The sequence below is a fragment of the Arachis ipaensis genome, chromosome B2, assembly GCF_059453495.1.
Source record: "Arachis ipaensis isolate K30076 ecotype BB chromosome B2, ASM5945349v1, whole genome shotgun sequence".
Taxonomy (NCBI): domain Eukaryota; kingdom Viridiplantae; phylum Streptophyta; class Magnoliopsida; order Fabales; family Fabaceae; genus Arachis; species Arachis ipaensis.
The window spans coordinates 115,964,090-115,985,989 of NC_142437.1; the positions used below are offsets into that span (position 1 = coordinate 115,964,090).

At 33.6% G+C, this 21,900-nt stretch overlaps 3 protein-coding genes and 1 pseudogene across 4 annotated transcripts; all 4 read left to right on the forward strand.

Annotated features, from left to right (window-relative positions):
• The first annotated feature begins 954 nt into the window (after positions 1 to 954).
• Positions 955 to 3,940, forward strand: LOC107625937 (uncharacterized). Its single transcript, XM_016328682.3, has 2 exons — positions 955 to 3,337; positions 3,444 to 3,940. Exons 1-2 carry the CDS (start codon positions 1,090 to 1,092, stop codon positions 3,794 to 3,796), a joined length of 2,601 nt encoding a protein of 866 aa, XP_016184168.1. The 5' UTR covers positions 955 to 1,089; the 3' UTR covers positions 3,797 to 3,940.
• Positions 3,941 to 5,130: 1,190 nt separating this feature from the next.
• On the forward strand, positions 5,131 to 6,510 carry LOC107627804 (MDIS1-interacting receptor like kinase 2-like; annotated as a pseudogene).
• A 1,550-nt stretch (positions 6,511 to 8,060) lies between these two features.
• On the forward strand, positions 8,061 to 11,113 carry LOC107625938 (uncharacterized). Its single transcript, XM_021116307.2, has 2 exons — positions 8,061 to 10,419; positions 10,552 to 11,113. The coding sequence occupies exons 1-2, from the start codon at positions 8,310 to 8,312 to the stop codon at positions 10,902 to 10,904; spliced, it is 2,463 nt and encodes an 820-aa protein (XP_020971966.1). The 5' UTR covers positions 8,061 to 8,309; the 3' UTR covers positions 10,905 to 11,113.
• A 144-nt stretch (positions 11,114 to 11,257) lies between these two features.
• LOC107625939 (Tetratricopeptide repeat (TPR)-like superfamily protein) lies at positions 11,258 to 18,388 on the forward strand. Of its 2 annotated transcripts, XM_088503916.1 has the most exons (4): positions 11,258 to 11,596; positions 11,789 to 11,865; positions 14,188 to 17,449; positions 18,002 to 18,388. In XM_088503916.1, the coding sequence occupies exon 3, from the start codon at positions 14,524 to 14,526 to the stop codon at positions 16,954 to 16,956; it is 2,433 nt and encodes an 810-aa protein (XP_088360042.1). In that variant the 5' UTR covers positions 11,258 to 11,596; positions 11,789 to 11,865; positions 14,188 to 14,523; the 3' UTR covers positions 16,957 to 17,449; positions 18,002 to 18,388. The 2 variants fall into 2 exon arrangements, with proteins under 2 accessions (XP_088360042.1, XP_016184172.1); XM_016328686.3 differs by lacking the exon at positions 11,789 to 11,865 and having other exon boundaries at positions 11,311 to 11,596; positions 14,218 to 17,449.
• Positions 18,389 to 21,900: the final 3,512 nt, after the last annotated feature.

Here is a 21,900-nt window from a genome sequence, read left to right on the forward strand (position 1 = left end):
GATAGTCAAAATAAGTTATTCCTCTTTGGCAAATGACAACCTATTTTTTATTTTTTTCTTTTTGGTTTTTTGAAGTATCTCCAAGCACAAACACCAAGAATCAATTCCACATGTATTTGAGTTTCAATTAAGAATTTGTTTTTAAATTATTGTATATATAAAGTGAAATTGAAATTTTTGATACTTATTTAACTAGACGAGTGAGGATTAAGTAGTTTTTCAATTAATTAATGGCATTACTTTATAATCAAAGAGCTTCAATTCTAACGGGCCCACTTTACATGTTCATTGAATCATTTCTTTCTATCTTTAATTTCCACAAACATGCTACATCATGGAAAATAACCTCTCCATTATTTATGCATATGTGGTCATATCATGTTGATAAATGCAACCAAGTAATTGTTACGGTCAAGTTGTCCGAAGACTTGCAAAATGAGTATAGAAGACTTTGCAAGACACGGGATAGGACCCTATTATTATTATTCAATGATTATTCATATGAAAACATTTTTATATAAAGATAATAATTAAGAATTATTAGATAATTTGATATAATTGACTAAACTTTTTAATATAATATGTGTCAATATTTTTATTATTTTCATATGTTGATGTCTTCATGTGAGTAACTATTTTATTTTTTAAGTTTTAAACCATACTTAAAAAGTATAAAGCATAAGCTTCATAGCTCAACAAATTAGTTAACACTTTAGATTTTCAACTTGAGAGCTAAACTAATGCATGGTAAGGAGTTTGAGGTGGCAGATGATAGTCGAAGAATATTAGAATTAACTTGAGTCATGTAACTAATTAATTAATTAACAACTCCTGATCTCAATTTTGATACAAAATCCCAATCAATGTATTTATTTTGAATTGTTGAGTGGACCCTATTTTTACACAAGTATAGCTATTTAGTGACCATTTGACACGTTCATTATGATTCCACAAGAACAGTGCAATCTCTTTGGACCGGAAGCTTCCAAAGTTGAAAGTTGAAAGTGAGTGAAGGCATAATTTTCCACAATGAAGCCGTGTTTGTGCGTGCATGGTAATGGTATATAAACATTCACACTAACGCATTGTATGTACAAGAGCCTCTTCTTTCAATTTGAGAACAAAACAATATATAAAATGGTGGCAAAGTGTAGTAACTGTGCTTTACTTATTATAGCAGAGGTGCTTTTGTTTTCTACCACCTGCTCTTATAGGATATTTCCACCAAATGCACCCAACCTCACCACCGTGGAGCCGCCTTCGTCTTCCTTCAATAATTCGGAAAGACAGGCATTGATTCAGAGTGGTTGGTGGGGTAGTCATCACGCCAATGACCCAAACCATTGCTATTGGCCGGGCGTCAGCTGCGACGATGCTGGAAGTGTTGTAGGGATTTACGGATGGGAATTGAATTACAAATCCAAATTATTGCGGCTACAGGCCTTGAACTTCACGGCCTTCCCCAATTTGGATTCTCTGGATCTTGATGGAATGGGACTTATCGGAAGCATCCCCAAAGAAATTGGTACTCTCACAAAACTTTCTAATCTTGTTTTGTCGAATAATAGTCTTTATGGTAAGCTGCCTCCAACACTTTCAAATCTCACTCAACTTTTGTCCCTTTATGTTTCTTTCAATTCTCTTAGTGGCAGCATTCCTTCTACTTTTGGTCTATTGGAGAATTTGATATTTCTCAAATTAGATTCAAATCAAATTGAAGGTCCTATACCACTACAAATAGGGAATTTGAGTAATCTTATATGGTTGAATCTTTCACACAATTTACTCAATGGTTCAATTCCTTTTACCTTGGGACAATCAAAGAATTTGAGATCTCTCTACTTAGATTCAAATCAAATTGAAGGACATATACCAATAGAAATAGGAAATTTGAAACAATTACAAATATTAAATCTTTCAAGTAACTATCTCTCTGGTCAAATACCTCTTCAAATAGAAGCATTGGTGTCTTTACAGGAGTTATACATAGAATTCAATCAAATAAATGGTTCCATTCCTTCAGAGTTTCAAAATTTGATCAATTTACACACTTTATATCTTTCTCATAATATGATATCTGGTGTTATACCACCTAAGCTGTTTCAGCTCACGAATTTGGTCTCTCTTCATCTTTCTAACAATCAATTAAGCGGAAACATACCATCAGAGATAAGAAATCTTGATTCTCTTTGCGATGTAAACCTATCTAATAACAAGTTAGAAGGATTGATCCCATCTCCAATACTAAACTGTTTCATGAGTTTTGGGAAAGTAGACTTGAGTAATAATTTGTTAAGTGGAAATATTCCTTCAAAAATCGGTTATGTTGATAAACTTGACATGAGCCACAATCTTCTTAGTGGTAGCATACCTTTTTTGTCTATTAGTGATAATCCTTATATTCCTTGGAGAGAATATTCTTTATCAAGTTTGGATCTTAGCTACAATAATTTCACAGGTACCTTACCTATAGAACTTACAACTATACCTTATATAAATTTGTCATTTAACTTTTTTGAGTGTCCACAAGGCTGCAAAGGTTTTCATGCAAAATCATTAATTGGTAATACTCCAAGGTCTGTCAATTCTTCCATTTATGTTCAAAAAACCAAAAAATCAAGGAACCTAATTGTAATTGCTCTTCCCATCACTTGTTGCTTCCTCTTTATCATTTCTGTGAGTATATTATGTTATATTCGATGCACCAACAAAGTTAAATTTGAACAAAGTTCAAAAAAGGATGGAGACTTGTTTTCCATATGGAACTATGATGGGAAAATTGCATTTGAAGACATCATCGAAGCAACACAGGATTTTGATATCAGATACTGCATAGGAACTGGCGCTTATGGCAGTGTGTACAAAGCCCAACTTCCAAGTGGCAAAATTGTTGCATTGAAGAAACTTCACCAAAGAGAGTCACAAAATCCATCTTTTGACAAGAGCTTCCGCAACGAGATTAAGATGTTATCACAAATTCGTCATAGAAACATTGTCAAGCTTCATGGATTTTGTCTCCACAATCGGTGCATGTTTTTGGTATACGAATACATGGAACGAGGAAGCTTATTTTATGCCTTAAGCATGGATGATGATGAGGCTAAGGAGCTAAGTTGGAGCAAAAGGGTGAATATCATTAGTGGAACAGCTAATGCTTTGGCTTACATGCATCATGACTGTTTCCCACCGATAGTTCATAGAGATGTAACAAGCAACAACATTTTGTTGAACTCAGAGTTGCATGCTGTTGTCTCGGACTTCGGAACCGCTAGACTTCTTGATCCTGATTCTTCAAATCAAACATTACAAGTTGGAACATATGGATACCTTGTACCAGGTGATGTTTTCTTGTAAAATGTATTGATATTTTATTAAGTAGATTTAGTTCTTGAATATGAGATAGAAATTGGGTTCATTGACACCATTCTTGGTCCGTGCTGCAGAATTGGCCTATACAATGACTGTGACAGAAAAGTGTGATGTTTACAGCTTTGGAGTGGTGGCATTGGAAACATTAATGGGAAGACATCCAGGAGTTCTAATATTGTCATTGTTCAACTCGTCTAACAAAAACATAATGATAAAAGATCTCTTGGATTCACGAATCCGTTTACCATTATGTCAAAGAGACACTCAAGCTATAGTTCAAGTGCTAACATTGGCATTGGCATGCTTGCGTTCTGATCCAAAGTCAAGACCATCAATGCAGCAAGTGGCATATGAACTTTCTAATTTTGAACAATCATCATTGTCTTTGTCCTTTTCTGAAATCTCAGTTTATCATTTGATAGCTTAAGAGATATATTTTATTTCAATTGTGCATGAGTTGCTTGAGTTAAGGTTAATAATAATGTAAATCTTGTTCCTCCTTTTATTATGTTTGTTTTAAGAATAAATGTAGGTTTTTTTATATTGAATTTAATCTTTGCATGCAGCCAAATCAAGTGCTATTAGTCTCTTATAATAGTACTTAGTTGGATTCTCGTCTAACCCATTTTTTATCTTTTCTCTTGGTGCCGAATTTTTTTACTTCCATCTTTCCAGTTTTACATCTCAATATGACTTTCGTGTATAGTAAATATTGTTTTTTTTTTTTATCACATTGTTCATTTTTGTGAAAAGCTGTTTAATTATAATGCTTGAATAGACAAATATAATAACTTGCACAAATTCCTCTGTTTCCACTCTAATCTCCCGGGAGATAGCATAGCAATAGTGAAAGCAACTGCTGATTACACGATGAATAAGGTAACAAATTGTTATTATTTAAGCAATTAATTTTTTTTACGAGTAATTACCCAAACCAGTCAAGTATTTATTAGAAAAAGAATATTAGTATTTTGGTCTCTTGGAATCTTTATAGCACGGGGCTTACCGGAAGCATCCCAAAAAAATTGGTACTCTCACTAAGCTTTTTTATCTTGATCTGTCCCATAATAATCTTCATGGTAAGCATCTTCCAACACTTTCAAATCTCACTCAACTTAAAGCACATTGATATTTCTTTCAATTTACTTAATGACACCATTCCTTCTTCTTTTGGTCAATCACAGAATGAACTCTGTCTTCCTTTAACTCAGTTGCAATTGCTGTACATAGAACTCAATCAAATTAATGGTTCTATTCCTTCACATTTTATAAATTTGCATAATCTAATGGTTTTAGATCTTTCTCATAATAAATTGTCCGGTGTTATTCCTGCACAACTTTTTCTACTTGCCAACTTGCATTCTTTACTTCTCTCATCAAATCAATTGTTTGGTACAATACCATAAACACAAGTATTTTATATTTGGATCTCTCTCACAACAAGCTAATAGGATCTCCTCCATCGGAAATGTTTGGTAGCCAAAGAAAATCAGCCAAAAACAGCCATAACTTACCTTATTTAGCATTCATTAATTGTGGCGACAATTAATGAATGCTAAATAAGGCAAGTTCTGGCTGTTTTTTTTGTCTCCCTAACATTACCCCTCTTCCATTTCCTATTGATTTTTGTTCCTCAGCATTAGTAATACTAGACTTAAAAGCTACAACTTGTTGAATGGAAGCATTACTTCCCAAGCTGGTTGTGTTGTTAACCTCAACCTTAGTCATAATTTGCTTCACCGTGAGGTCCCAGTTATGGTTGGAGAGAATTCTATATTAGATACGTTGGATCTTAGTTATAACAACTTCACAGGTGTATTGCACAAGGTACTTGCTGCAATATGGCATATAAACCTTTGATACAATTCCTTTAACTTTTCTCAAGAAGTTGGCATGAAGTCAGAGTTACCTGACTATTGTTCTTTTAAAGAAGATTCCTTAATTGGTTGCAATACACCAGACTTCAGATCTTGCCATTCTGTCTCACAAACTAGTAAAATTAAGCACCTCATCATAATTGCTGTCCCGGTCACCTGCAACATTCTTATATTCACAATTCTAGCAATATTGCTTTTCGCAAGACGCACCAAAAGTAAGAAACTCGAGAAAAGAACGGCAAAAAACGGAGACTTGTTTTTTATATGGAACTATGATGGGAAAATTGCTTTTGAAGATATCATTGAAGCAACACAGGACTTTGATATCAGATACTGCATAGGAACTGGTGGATATGGCAGTGTGTATAGAGCACAACTTCCAAGTGGCAAAGTTGTTGCATTGAAGAAACTTCATCAATTGGAGTCTCAAAATCCTTCTTTTGAAAAGAGTTTCCGCAATGAGGTCAAGATGTTAACACAAATCATCCATAGAAACATTGTCAAGCTTCAGGGATTTTGTCTTCATAATCGTGTATGTTCCTAATTTATGAATACACGGAAAGAGGAAGCTTACTTTATGCCTTGAGAATGGATGATGAAGCTGAGGAGCTAAGTTGGAGCCAAAAAGTGAATATCGTTAGTGGAACAGCTAATAATTTAGAGATGTAACAAGCAACAACATTTTGTTGAACTCAGAGTTGCATGCTGTTGTCTCAGACTTTGGCGCAGCTAGACTTCTTGATCCTGATTCTTCAAACCAAACCTTGCAAGTTGGAACATATGGATATCTTGCACCAGGTGAAGTTATTGCTTTACAGAAAAAAAATTGTAAAATGTTTTGATACTTTAATTAATGCATAATTAAATTTGAGAAATTAGATTTGTTGACAATTTTCAAGGTCTATTGCACAGAATTGGCCTACACGTTGACTTGACAGAAAAATGTGATGTACACAGTTTTGGAGTGGTGGCATTGGAAACATTAATGGGAAGACACCCAGGAGATCTAATCTTGTCTTTGTTCGAATCTTCTAGCAAAAACATAATAGTAAAAGATCTCTTGGACTCACGCATCTGTTTACAATTATGTCAAAAAGACATTCAAGCTATAGTTCAGGTGGTAACGTTGGCATTGGCATGCTCGCGCTCTAATCCAAAGTCAAGACCAACAATGCAGCAAGTGGCTCATCAACTTTCTAATTTCAAACAATCATCACTGATTTTGCTTTTGTCTGAAATCACAGTCCAACTGTTGATAGCTTAGAAATGTACACTATTATTTTCAGTTCAGTATGGGCTATTGCTTGAGCTATGCTCAATCAGGAAAAAGTTTGTTCCTCGCATTGCTGCAACTGGTGTTCATTTGGATAACTGCCTTAGTTATTTTGGCTCTTCTTAATTTGCTTGAGTCATGTTATCCTGATTCCAACAAAGTACCTGTTAATTGTTTTTGAGTTTTTATATTTCATGTCATGTTTCCATTTTCTCTGTTTCTTTTTCAACTCTTCTAGTTTTAGATCTTCTTGTTTAATTCTTTAATAGTTGTGAACAATATATTTTGATTGTTTAGGAGTGGTGTTTGGTTTTTTAGTGTTGAAAATGGTAATAATAGAGGTAGGAAGGGCAAGCATTTTATTCCCAAATCACTCTCTCTTGTCTCTTCATCTGAAATTCTAATTGATGTCTCAAAAAGGAATGGAAAGAGAGTTGCATTCTTATATTTCAGGCCATATATAGCAGTTATAAATGGACTTAAACTAAGCTCAGTTACTAAAATGGAGTTAGTTACAAGCAGGGAATAGTATAAATATGACTGAGTAGGAAAATTGATTGTCTCCCTTTTCTACTTCTAATTTGATTAAATATTTTTCATTCATCCTTCATCACACTCATGTTTCCATACTCAACCATAAACACAGTTTCCACACTCAATTTCCATTATACTACATCATAAAGACACAGATGTACATATTCAAACAGATTCCATGATATTTCATTCTAGATTCTTGTGCTTCATTCCTTACCTATATTACAACACTATATAAATTGTATATACATCATTCTGTTATTGGTTTTCGTGCAATACCAGTCCAATGTAGCATGAAAATGCAGGGATCTTTGGTTAGGCTCTACATTTATTTTGAGTGAGGTGAGAGAGTTTGAGTAAGAGAAGGTGAGAGAGAAGAGAAGATATTTTGACGAGGGAAGAGAATGAATTGGCCAATCAACACTGCCACATTAAATGAGTGTATATACATATAGTTGGTAAGGCTTTAACAGAATAACTAACTTTATATTCCCTGCGTAACAGCCTAACTAACTCCACAACTAACTATACTTACCTATATCCCTTACACCACGAACTCGGTCAAAGACCAAATTTTAAGTGAAAGCATTTGAAGTGTGTTTGTAACGCAAAAGTTCTTTACGTATGTTGAAATTAAACTCTTATATTATACTTATAAAAAGTATAAAACAATGGAGTTCGTCTGATTAATTATAATTTCAGACATTCAACTTGAGAGATAAACTGGAGAGTGAGAGTTTGAGGTGGTAGATGATAGTTGAAGAATGTTGTTAATTAATTAATTATTTAGCAATTCTGCAGAAAAGCTTATCTCAACTTTGATGCTAAATCACAATCAATCTATCTATTTTGTATTTATGAGTGGACCCTATTTTTTTAATTACACTTTGTTATTTACGGATAATGCATTGAAATGAATAATGAAGAGGATCCTGCACCATATATATATATGGGCATAGTGCACAAACCACAAAGTCAAGTAGCTAACTAGTGCCCGTTTGACGCGTTCATTATGATTCCACAAGAACCAATACTGTCACTAGCTTGTTTATGGAATATAGTGTAATCTCTTTGGATCTGATCAAAGCTTCCAAAGTTGAAAGTGAAAGTGAATGCATAATTTTCCACATTGAAGCCTTGTTTGTGCATGCTTGGCAAATTGGCAATGACATATAAACATACACACTCTCACTTAATTTTTCCACATTGAAGCCTTGTTTGATTTCTTCTAATTTGAAAACAAAAGAATACATATAATGCTGAGAAAGTGTAGTAGTAACTTTGCTTTGCTTATTATAGCAGTGATGCTTCTGTTTTCCACCACAACCTCTTATGTAATACTCCCTCCCAACAAAACCGCTATGGCACCGGCTTTGTCTTCCTTCAATAATTCAGAGAGACAGGCTTTAATACAGAGTGGTTGGTGGAGTTATTACCACAATCTCTCAAACTCAAATCATTGCTATTGGATTGGCATCTACTGTAAAACAGCAGGAAGTGTTTCAGAGATTGATGGATGGGAATTGGATATTAATTCCAAATTTTTGCTTCTACAGAACTTGAATCTCACCGCCTTTTCGAATTTGGTCTCTTTGAATCTTCATGGAATGGGACTTTCTGGAAGCATCCCAAAAGAAATTGGTACCCTTACAAAGCTTGCTGGTCTTGATCTATCCAATAATAATCTTCATAGTGAGTTACCTTCAACACTTTCAAACCTCACTCAACTTGTGGAATTAAATGTTTCTTTCAATTCTCTTAGTGGCATCATTCCTTCTACTTTGGGTCTATTGGATGAATTGGAATACCTCACTCTCACTTCAAACCAAATTGAAGGTTCCATACCACTAGAACTTGGGAAGGTGAATTTGAAATATCTCAACCTTGAATCAAATCAAATTGGAGGTTCTATACCAGCACAAATAGGGAATTTAACAAGCTTATTCGCACTATATCTTTCCAATAACTCCTTTTCTGGTTCAATCCCCTTTCAAATAGGAGCTTTAACTCAGTTGCAAGAGTTGTACATAGGGTTCAATCAGATTAATGGTTCTATTCCCTCACAATTTAAAAACTTGTCTAATCTACAAGTTTTAGATCTTTCTTATAACAAGTTGTCTGGTGTTATTCCTCCACAACTTTTTCTACTTGCCAGCTTGAATTCTTTACTTCTCTCATCAAATCAATTGTTTGGTTCAATTCCATCAAATATTGCTAACACAAATATTTCATATCTTAATCTCTCTCACAACAAGCTAACAGGGCCTATTCCATTTCCTATCCATACTTGTTCTTCCCATTTGACACTAGATTTAAGTTACAACTTGTTGAATGGAAACATAGTTTCTCAAACTGGTTGTGTTGTTAATCTGAACCTTAGTCATAATTCTCTCAGTGGTGACATCCCATCTACCTTTAGTGTGAATTCAATGATGGAGAGTTTGGATCTCAGTTATAATAATTTCACAGGTAAACTGCACAAGGAACTTGCTAATCTCGAATACATAAACCTTTCATACAATTCTCTTGACTTTTCTCAAGACACTGATTATTGTTACTTTCAACAAGAGTCATTAATCGGTTGCAACACACCAAACTTCGCATCCTGCCATTTTACCCCAAAAACCATGCTTCCACATACCAGTAAAACTAAGCACCTCCTTGTAATAGCTCTTCCTGTCACATTCATCATTCTTTTCACAATTCTGGCATCACTGTTGTGGGCAAGACGTACGAAAAGTAGAAAAATTGAGGTGGAAAGAACATCAAAGAATGGAGACTTGTTTTCTATATGGAACTATGATGGGAAAATTGCATTTGAAGATATCATTGAAGCAACACAGGACTTTGATATCAGATATTGCATAGGAACTGGTGCATATGGTAGTGTATATAGAGCACAACTTCCAAGTGGCAAAGTTGTTGCAGTGAAGAAACTTCACCAAAGGGAGTCACAGAATCCTTCTTTTGACAAGAGCTTTCGCAACGAGGTAAAGATGTTAACAGAAATCCGCCATAGAAACATTGTCAAGCTCCACGGATTTTGTCTTCATAGTCAGTGTATGTTTCTAATTTATGAATACATGGAAAGGGGAAGCTTATTTTATGCCTTGAGAATTAATGATGAAGCTGAGGAGCTAACTTGGAGCCATAGGGTGAATATACTTAGTGGAGCTGCTAATGCTTTGTCTTACATGCATCATGATTGTTCCCCACCAATAGTTCACAGAGATGTAACAAGCAACAACATTTTGTTGAACTCAGAGTTGCATGCTGTTGTCTCTGACTTTGGCACCGCTAGAGTTCTTGATCCAGATTCTTCAAACCAAACCTTGAAAGTTGGAACATATGGATATCTTGCTCCAGGTGAAGTTATTTCTTAAAAAAAAAAAAAAGAATTGTAAAATGTTTTGATCTTTACTTAATGATTCTTTAATTAATGCGTAATTACATATGAGAAATCAGATCTGTTGACAATTTCCATGGTTTATTGCACAGAATTGGCATATACATTGAGTGTAACAGAAAAATGTGATGTATATAGTTTTGGAGTGGTGGCATTGGAAACAATAATGGGAAGACATCCAGGAGATCTTATCTTGTCTTTGTTCAACTCTTCTAACAAAAACATAATGGTAAAAGATCTCTTGGATTCACGCATCAGTTTACCATTATGTCAAAAGGATGCTCAAGCTATAGTTCAAGTGGTAACATTGGCATTGACATGCTTGCGCTCTAATCCAAAATCAAGACCATCAATGCAGCAAGTGGCTCATGAACTTTCTAATTTCAAACAATCATCACTGTCTTTGCCTTTGTCTGAAATCACAGTCCATCAACTGATAGCTTAGAGATGTATTTTGTTTCAGTTCAGTATGGACTACTCTGCTCAATCAGGAAAAGCTTGATCCTCACATTGCTGCATCTAGTGTTCATCTGGATAGCATCCTTAGTTATTTTGGCTTATTTTAATCAGCTTGGGTCTTGTAATGTTGAATTTCAACTAAATACATGTTAACTGTTTGAGTTTTTATATATCATCTGATATTTCCATTTGCTATGTTTCTTCTTCATCTCTTCAAGTTTTAGATCTCCTTAACTCTTTACTAGTTCTGAACTATATATTTTAATTGTAGCCTCAAAAAATTATAACCACATTTTAATTAATTAATATAATAAAATAATTTTAAAAATTATATTTATATTATTTAAAATTAATTAATTAAAACTAAATTTAAAAAATCAATTTGTAACCTATTAACTAAAATCAAAACCAAATTTAGAAAAACCCTCATTTCAAAAGCCACACTTCAAGTCTTCACTCTTCAACGGCTCTTCCGGTCTTCCCCTCTTCGAGTCTTCGCCTCTTCTCCTCTGTACGCCGCCGTCAACAGCTCTTCTCCTCTGCCTCTCGCCGGATCTCGTCGGTGGTTCGTCGGACCCCTCCCTCTTCGAGTCTTCACTCTGATTCGCGCCTCTATCTCTCTGCCTCCATTCCTCGACCTCCCATTCTTGCCGCCGGAGTATCTCTTCTTCAATTGAGGTAAGCCTCCTCCTTGCCCTTGGTTCTGCCATTAGCGTCTTCTGAATTCTGAGTTTTCTCCTGAGTTTTTTCTGCCGTGGCATCTGGGTTTCTTCTATTTTGTTCTGTCAAAGAACAAGTTTTCTTCTGTTTTCTTCAAACAAAACCCTTAGTTTTGGATGTGCTCTGATTTTGAACCATTGCATAACCCAGTTTCAGGAAAGATAAAAAGGTGCAGATTTTAAAATCTCTCGGTGTTGAACTCTTCATTTCAATGTTTCTTCTTCACTGTGGTTCACTTTTTGATTGGTTAGGACTTAATTAATTTGCATGAATTAATTTGATAGGATCACAGCTTTTCCCTTTGCTGTGTAACTAGATTGTGTTTGTTGTTTGTATGTTGAATTAGTAGATTGCTGCTAGATTAGGAAGGGATTGAGAAAGCAGGATTGGTGATTTTTGGTAAAATAATCCCAATAAAGTTCATCAGTGACTATAAGAATCGAATCAGAGTAGTACTTATCTTATTTTGTTTGTTGTTTTCGATTATTCTTGTTTGTTCATATAGAAATTTTGGTGATTATGTTTCCCATTTTTATGATCCTAATACAAAATTTGTTGGGAAAATAAACTGTGATTGGTGATTATTCCTGTTTGTTCATATAGATAATGTGTGTGGGACCGAGGGTTATTTTGGGTGCATATGATAACAAATAAACTGTGATTGTTTCAACTCCTCCGTTTGTTTTATTCCACAATTTGTGAAATGATTGGATCGTATGCTTGTGTATGCATTGAGGCGCTTCCTTTGTACTTTGCTGTTTTTTGTTGTTTGATGGAAGAACAATATATTACAAACAACACATGAATTATAATTGATTAATTGATGAAGAAAGGAGATAAAGTGAAAAATGGGGCATTGAGTGGGTTGAGTAATGTCAAGCTAGAGACGAAGAAATGCGGGTTAGTTCAGTGGGATGGAGCAGATATGGCAAAGAAAGTAAAGCATTAGAGAAGTAAGATGGGTGCATTAGATATTTTTTTATGCTCAAGAGGATTTTGCTGGAATTCACTGATTCTCTTTTATTTTTCAGATAGGAAGAATTCACTGCTTGATTAACTCCTATTTTCTATCGTCTACAATTTTGCTTGTTGAGTTATCTAGCAGATTTTGTTATGAGCATTCTATAATTGTGTTCTCTTCTGTTGGTCATTTTATCACTTGCTAATCCAAATATCCTATACTTGAGCTTAAACAAGTGTCTTCACTCTTCAGTCCAAATATCCTTTTAACTTAAATGCTTATGAATGAAATGATAGTAGAGTCCCAATAACACACTTGATTATGCTGATTTCACTTCGACCATTCCAGATATTTTGCTCTTCGGCCCAGCATTGCTCCTTCTTTGTATGCTTCTTCCATGAAAGATCTTGTTACTGTATTTGTAGACTAGGAAGGTTCTGTTTTTTGTACTTTGCTGTTTTTTGTCTCACTAGTGGGCACTCCATTTTTGAGAGTTGATTAATTGATTACAATTAATTAATTTATAGGTGAATTTCATGTCATTAATTAATTTGCTTTGGTGTTAGCGTTTTGCAAGCATGGTATTGGTTATTATAATTTCTGGTTCAAATTGTTTTACATTTTGTATTTGAAAATTTAGATGTATTTTCTTGTCTATGCATGCGAATTTCTGCCATGAATTCCATTGCATTGTTTGAAACTCTGATTTTTCTATTAATCAAATTATTCTCTATGTTAGTAAATTAAGCACTGATTGAGTTGCCAGCATACAATTTAGGAAATGTTTTGACCTACGAGAAGACAATGTGAGGGACTACCTTAACTATTCTTTTTGAAAGAAGAATATAATAACTAAAATGAGATATCTGGTACTAAAATGATACTAATACCAATTTATAAGTGTCAGTGACAATTTTGATTGATTTATCTTGAATTTCATGGTTCAACGTAAGCGAACATTCCATTCTGCATTAGGAGTTGTAGTTGTATGTAGCATATCTGCATATGAAAGTAACATCAGCAGCTTAGGGATATCTGAATCTGGAGATGATTATGTATCATTTCTGGTTAATAATTGATATGATAACAAACACACCTAACCTAGGATTTGTGGGATTTGGTTATAAGATGGCCTGGATAAATAGTAATAGTAGGTATTCATCTCAAACCATAGGACCCCACTTTCCAATTCTTTTTTTTTTTTTTTTTTTTTTTTCACTTTACTTGGAAACAGTCATATTGTCTTAGTATGTTTTACCTATTCATTGACTGAATGTTTGATTTTTTGTGCTTTTGCTTGAAAAATTAAAAAAAAAAAAAAAAAAAACTAACCTAGTCTATCATGTACTCCCTAATGCCTATTCCGTTTTTTCCTCTTTTTTTCCTTCTCTTTTCTTTTCTTTTTTTTTTAAAATGAAAATATCGATCTCAACTTTCTTATGTGATGGTGTGTGAATATGTAACTTTGTTATGTTCTGATGTGTAACTCCATAAGATATAAGCATAACTTATTTTTCTATGAAATGTGTGTGCTTAAAGCTTGTTATATAGAAAAGAATAAGCTTCCACGCTAATTAATCAGATACAGTTTCTCATTTTGCATATTTACCGGGAAAAGGTGTTTTGCTACCAAGTCACCAGACACTAACCTTTGCATCATGAAGAAAGATCTCCTGACTTTGAATCTCACTTTCATTTCCCTTGATTGGATCTGCTCTTAGCCACAGCCTCAGCCTCAGCTTGCCCACAGATCTGTTTATCAAAAGCATCTAATGGTAAAGACATCCAAGAGTTTTGTTGAAGCACTACAATACATTCTCTCTTGTTGGAAAACGTGCAAACATTGTGAAGCTTGTTTCCCTGTCTGGTATTGTGAAGTAATGCGAACCCGGATAAAACAAGGGTGCAAGAGAAAGAAGTGGCTATGCACAAGTTCAACTCAAAAGTTATGCAGATTTCATATAATCCATGTCACCCCTTCAGGCTTATACCATTTCTTCATTGTATCTACACCAGCACAACATCTCATCAATCCATTTACCATTCGAATCAGCTTCTTAATGGGTTGTCAAAATCTGGTCGAGTGGATGATGCCCGGAAATTGTTCGACAAAATGCTCCAGAGGGATGAGTATACTTGGAACACCATGATTTCCATTTATGTTAATGTGGGAAGATTGGCTGAGGCAAGAGATATTTTTTACCGGTTTTCAGGAAGAAGTTCCATCGCATGGTCCTCCCTCATATCTGGGTATTGCAGATTTGGGTATGAAAGTGAAGCTTTTGATTTGTTTAGGTGTATGAGGTTGGAGGGTCAGAATCCAAGCCAATACACTCTGGGAAGTCTTCTGAGGGCGTGTTCAGCATTGGGTTGGATCAAAAGTGGAACATTGATTCATGGGTATGTGATAAAGAACGGATTTAAATCCAATGTGTATGTTGTTACTGGACTTGTTGACATGTACGCCAAGTGCAAATACATTTCAGAAGCTGAGTTTCTCTTCAAGGGGTTGTCCTTTGACAAGGGAAATCATGTACTGTGGACTACCATGGTCACTGGTTATGCTCAAAATGGTGATGGCTTTAAGGCAATTGAGTTTTTTCGGTACATGCGTAGGGAAGGGGTTGACTCCAATCAGTTCACTTTTCCTAGCATAGTGACAGCATGTTCAGCAGTTTCAGCTCATTGTTTTGGGGAACAAGTGCATGGTTGCATTATACGGAGTGGTTTTGGATGCAATGTATACGTTCAAAGTGCATTGGTTGATATGTATGCAAAATGCGGAGAATTTAATAGTGCAAAAAGAGTGTTGGAAACTATGGAGGAGGATGATGTTGTTTCATGGAACTCTATGATAGTTGGCTGTGCAAGACACGGGTTTGAAGACGAAGTTCTAGTCTTGTTTCAAAAGATGCATGCAAGGAACATGAAAATTGATGAATATACATTCCCATCTGTCCTGAACTGTTGCGTAATAGGACTTATAGATTCGAAATCTGTTCATTGCTTAATAATCAAGACAGGGTTTGAGAATTATAAACCTGTTAGCAATGCTCTTGTTGACATGTACGCCAAAACTGGGAAGCTAAGTTGTGCATTTTCAGTATTTGGAAGGATGCTTGAGAAGGATGTTATCTCATGGACCTCTCTTGTCACAGGCTATGCACAAAATGGCTTGCATGAAGAATCCCTTAAAACTTTTTGTGACATGAGAATTGCCGGAGTCGGTCCAGACCAATTTATTTTTGCGAGTATTCTGAGTGTCTGTGCAGAACTGACTGTTCTAGAATTTGGTAAACAAGTGCATGCAGACTTTATTAAATCAGGTCTTAAGTCATCATTATCAGTAGATAACTCTCTTGTGACAATGTATGCAAAATGTGGATGCTTGGATCATGCTGATACTATTTTTATTTCAATGCAAGTCCAGGATGTAATTACTTGGACAGCTCTTATTGTTGGTTATGCACAGAATGGGAAAGGAAGAGAATCCTTAAGAATTTATGATGCTATGGTTTCATGTGGTACAAAACCAGACTATATCACATTTATAGGATTATTATTTGCTTGTAGCCATGCCGGTCTTATGGAAGACGGTCATATATATTTTCAGCAAATGAATAAGGTTTATGGTATAAAACCTGGCCCTGAACACTATGCCTGTATGATTGATCTTTTTGGACGCTCAGGAAAGCTTGATAAGGCAAGAGACTTACTAGATAAAATGGATGTGGAGCCAGATGCAACTGTATGGAAGGCACTCCTTGCTGCATGTAGAGTGCATGGGAACTTGGAATTAGGTGAAAGAGCAGCCACGAATCTTTTTCATTTGGAACCAAAGAATGCAATGCCTTATGTTATGTTGTCTAACATGTATTCCGCAGCTCATAAATGGGATGAAGTTGCAAAAGTTCGAAAGTTGATGAAATCAAAAGGAATAGTTAAGGAGCCTGGATGTAGTTGGATTGAGATCAACGGCACGGTACATACCTTCATTTCTGAAGATAGGGGACATCCAAGGGTGGCTGAGATTTATTCCAAGCTTGATGGAGTTATAACACGAATTAAGGAGGCTGGCTATGTTCCTGATATGACTTTCTCTTTGCATGACATGGATAGAGAGGGAAAGGAGGCCAGTCTTGCTTATCATAGCGAGAAACTGGCTGTTGCTTTTGGAATTCTTGCTTCTTCACCAGGTGTCCCAATTCGGATTTTCAAGAATCTCCGAGTATGTGGAGACTGCCATTCTGCTATGAAATATATATCAAAAGTTCTGAATCATCATATAATATTAAGGGATTCAAACTGCTTTCATCATTTTAAAGGAGGAGAGTGTTCTTGTGGGGATTATTGGTAGGAATAGGATTTTCTTTTGTCCTCGTACAAATCACTCATGCAGCTTCAAGGGGAACTTATACATCTAACATCTAAATCTTCTAGAGCTTGTCTATTGTGAAATTGTCATGATGACATTTTGATCATTTACCCCACAACGATCCTACTTGTACACAATATTGTTACTTCATGGATATTTGAATCACTTTGGTTGTCTCATATATCTTAAAAACAGAAGCACCACTACAGTATATTGTCCTGCAAGCGCGCGGTGGTAGATATACTGTGAAACCTGGTGAGTCTCCTGTTGGGATGGTGATTTTGTACTGCAGCAACAAGGATCGTCGTGTTAACCTAAGGGTGTGGATTTTGCTATGTTTGTTGCATGGTTACCTCATTTTTTGCATCTGGTTGTCAAGTTTTAAGGGGCTGTCTAAATGCTAGGGAACAGAGTATAATTTTTCAGACTGATGATGGAGATTGTGATGACTGATGATGTATTTCAGTTCCTGAAAGTAAGTTTATCAGGTTCTGCAACTCTTTCAATTTCATTTTCTTTTTAAATAATTTTTTGGATATCTCTTATTATCTTTTTTAAATTCTAAATATAAAGGATTTTATAGCAAATTTTTCATATCCAGTCTTACGTTTGGATAAGATGGAGCAATACATGCACTTAATAAGCAACTTTACATCGAACTATTACGACCATAATTATCAGACGTTTCTTTGTTAACCTACAATCTGATTTTGCTACATATCCTTATGCAAGGAGATCTGTGTGTTGGTGAAGTCTAAACAGAATTATTGCTAGATATGGTTGGCTGTCACAATAGATGGTTTATGCTTTATTTAATAGCACCAAGTAAATTCTCTGTCATTGAAATGATCTTCTGTAGATTTTGGTTTCTGCTTTGCTTTTATTTAGCATTTGAGGTTGAGAAATGAATTCCTTGTTTTTTATTGAGTTTGTAATTGCATTGTTCATTGTTTTGTTAGCATCATGAAACATAGTGTCAGCAAATACAATGCTTTCATTCAAATGGTGGATTGTTCACTTCTTTTAGGTACCTGCTATTTGCTTGAATTGGACGAGATGCACATTGCATTACTTGTTAATTGGAACTCGGAGCAACATCTTTTTCTCAAATGGTGATTGGTGAAGGAGGCACGGACCCGTCAGAAACCTACTTGTTAATTGGGCACTTTTTATTTACAAGTAAAATTATTTTGGGGGGTCATTTTCTCATAGCTTCTACTGGTAGTGGTCAAAGTCAAGTAGTGCCTCATTTGACACCTTTGTTCATTTTTCCACAATAACCAATAATAGAATGTTCTCTCCTTCTTAGGAAACTTCAAAGTGGAAAGTGAATGCATAATTTCCACGGTGAAACCGTGTTTGTACATGCATGACAAATGACAATAATGCTATATAAAAACACACACACTTATTTTATACACACGAGCCTTTTCTTCCACTTCGAGAACAAAAGAATATATATAATGGTGACAAAGTATAGTAATTTTGCTTTGCTTACTGTTGCGGTGACGCTTCTGTTTAGACGATGAATAAGGGAAGAAATTGTTATTATTTAAGCCATTATTTTTTTTAATTTAGAATTTGCTATGCCTATTCTATTCAAAACCATGTAATAAATACTATGAATAATCATTACTATATTCGGTGAGGTTAGTCATATGGATCATTCAAGGCCAGCGAATTAGTGAAAGCATTTAAGTTGCGTTTATATACAGGTTACAGGCACGCGTAATAGTGTAGGATGGAATTATATTTGTATTAAATTAGTATATTTTGTATTTTTTTAAACAGGATATAAAGATATTATTAAAAGACAATTTATTTTTTTGTTTTCATTAATTTTTTATAATCATTTTTGAATGATTTTTTTTTTGTATGAGAAAAAGAAAGTAAATTGAAATTTAATAATTTGTTTTTTTTATATTTAAATTATTACTAAGTAAAATACAAAAATAATAATTTTGTATTTTTATTTTATGTATCTTATTCTGTCTTGCTGTTTTGTTCTCATAACAAAATGTAGTCTTGAAGACAGCGTTAAGGCTTTCATGTATTTTCTTTTATCTGTTCAATTTTCTCACAAAGTTTAAGTTTTTTTTACTTCAATTTTATTTAGCTTACCTCCTGTATTAACATGTTCACCGTTCTTTTTATTTTTTTTTAATATTGTTTACATCCTTTTTAATTAGATTAATCAATAATACAAACTACTTTTAGCAGTTCATAGTACTAATAATATAGGCAAAGGATAAAATTTTGAATACTTTTATTTTTATCTGAATTTTTTATATCTTTTATTTTAGTAATGAATTTGTATTGTGACTACATTATAGTAAGAGTTGTTGAGACAAATGACTACATTATATATTTTTAATATCTTTTATTTGAATACTTTTTTATTTATTTTTGTTAATGCATAATTGGTCATGCCAGACATGTGTATTGAACAAATATGAATGTGATAAAATTGTGCGGTTTTGTATTCGTCTTGGTGGTTATGGTTGGTTATGACGAAATGGCCTGAGAGGTGGAAAGAAGATGAGAGTGGTGAAGAAGAGAGGAAGAATATTATACTTTGTATTTTTTGATTGATTGAATTGAATTGTATTATGAAAATAAAACTATATATATATATATATAGAACATTGGTTTAAGAAAGATAAAAGTAAATAAAGATAAGATAAGAACAACTAAAGATAAAATAAGATAATAAAGACTAAAATTGTAATTGAATTTATGTATTCTGTTGGGTTGAATTTGTGGGTCACGAGACTTCTTTATTGTTGTCATGGGTTAAGGTGAAAGAGTAGTTTAATACGCCCCGCAAGCTGATGGATGGAAGATGTCAATAATCCACCGCTTGGATAAGTTCCGATGAAATTGTTGAGGAAGACGCGTCTGATGTCTAATGTGGTGACACGGAGGAAGATGCATGCGGCGGAGCTACAGCAAAAATATAAAAGGAGATGCTGTGCTTCAGCAACGATCTTCAAAAAAAAAAAAAAATGCGCGTAGAGCGCAATAAGATTGATCTTTAGAGGGCACGTAGGGTGCGTAGAGCGCGATAAAAAAGGCGCGTGGAGCGCAATAATAGTGCAGATGTAACTGCTAAAACTGTTGAAACAGAATGTAGATAAAATTGCCGAAAGAAGGTGCAGATGGAAAGCGCAACTATTCCATGTGTCACCATGAATGATAGTTGTTTCTTATTAGAACAGAGGTGGTCAAGACTAATGTTGAATTTTTATTTGGATTGGATGGATGTAATAGAGATTGATTGGATCTTGAGTTAAATTGGAAGATTAATTATTCATTGTGGAAGGAGGTTGACAAAAAAGCATGGTGATTTCTCATCGAAAAGATGATAACTTATATATATCCTCCTCAAAGAGGATACCATTGCTCTGATACCATGATAAAATTGTGAAAGAATAAGAAAAGAATAGAGGAAGAATATTATACTTTGTATTTCTTGATTGATTGAATTGAATTGTATTATGAAGGTAAAACTAAATATGTATAGAGTATTGGTCTAAGAAAGATAAAAATAAATAAAGATAAGATAAGAACAACTAAAGATAAGATAAAGATAAAATAAGATAAGATAATAAAGACTAAAATTGTAATTGAATTTATATATTCTGTTGGGTTGAATTTGTGGGTTACGAAATTTTTTTATTGTTGTAATAGACTAAGATGGAAAAATAGTTTAATAATGTCCGTGTCTTGTGTATTTGATACATCGATAGAACTTTTCATCGAAGTCTATATAGTTCATAAAATAAAAGTGTCAAATGAATTTAAGTTTCTCTTTTTCTTTTTTAAAGTGTCCTAATTAATTATTTTTATATCTTAAAAAAATTGTATATGAGAAGAAAATAATTAATTCGTCTACTTTGATAAATAGTTATTTTACTAAAATGAAAGAAACTATTTTTTAGAATTTTTTAAGAACTAATTAATATTATATATATTTTATTACACTACATTTAATTATAAAAATTTTATTTATTTCTAATGTTTATATTAAAAATAAAAAAATAAATTAGTGAATTTTAATCTATAATATAATAATAATATAGTAATTGCTTTATATATTATATGAATATAAATTAATTATTTTTTTATTGTAAAAATTTTAAGAGACTTGAGCTTGTTTTATATATATATATATATATATATATATATATATATATATATATATATATTGATAAATGTGATATATTTTTTTATATAAATAATTTAAAAAAAATTTAATAGTTAATCTATTACTTTTTTTTGTTTTAGTCCAAATTAAATATTTTTTATTATTTTTGGAAAGAAAATCTTTTGAAAAATTTAATAATATGTGATGAGGAACACCGAATAAATTATACAAAAATCAATTAGAACACAACATGAAAATATCTTTATCAAAAGATGAAATAGGTGTCTTTATCTAAGTGATCACAAAGAAAGAGAATTGCTGATAATAAAAGTAATTTATAACTAAAGAATGTGTGTCTATTTTTTTTAATTAATGCCATATCACAAAAGATTTTAGTATTTCACCTAAACTTCACGTTAAATTTCAAATAATCTAATAGATTGCATTTTTTCTATTGATTAGTTTTATTTTTCATGTTATCAGTAACTAATGGTATGGCCAAAAATTAAAGTGAGGAAAATCTTGCTGATGCAACAAAAAATACAAGATTTTCACCCTCCTCTTAGTGTTCCACCGTTTCTATAAAGTCACCAATAAGTTGATGCATATATATTTCTCATAGATATATGCAGTTGTTGCCACCTCATAAGGCCCTTGTGTATGTAAAGAAAAGAGATTGATAATGCCCTTTTGGTTAATGAAGATCCTGATCTCTATGCTTCTTTATTTATGAACATTTCTATTTTCAAAAGTATCTTGAATTTATTTGTTTTTATTTT

Bases quoted from the DNA above. Each gene is read 5' to 3' on its own strand.
- LOC107625937 (XM_016328682.3), top strand. From the start codon at position 1,090: ATGTACAAGAGCCTCTTCTTTCAATTTGAGAACAAAACAATATATAAA. The intron at 3,338-3,443 runs GTGATGTTTTCT...TCCGTGCTGCAG, and splicing joins ATATGGATACCTTGTACCAG to AATTGGCCTATACAATGACT.
- LOC107625938 (XM_021116307.2), top strand. From the start codon at position 8,310: ATGCTGAGAAAGTGTAGTAGTAACTTTGCTTTGCTTATTATAGCAGTG. The intron at 10,420-10,551 runs GTGAAGTTATTT...TTTATTGCACAG, and splicing joins ATATGGATATCTTGCTCCAG to AATTGGCATATACATTGAGT.
- LOC107625939 (XM_088503916.1), top strand. From the start codon at position 14,524: ATGCACAAGTTCAACTCAAAAGTTATGCAGATTTCATATAATCCATGT.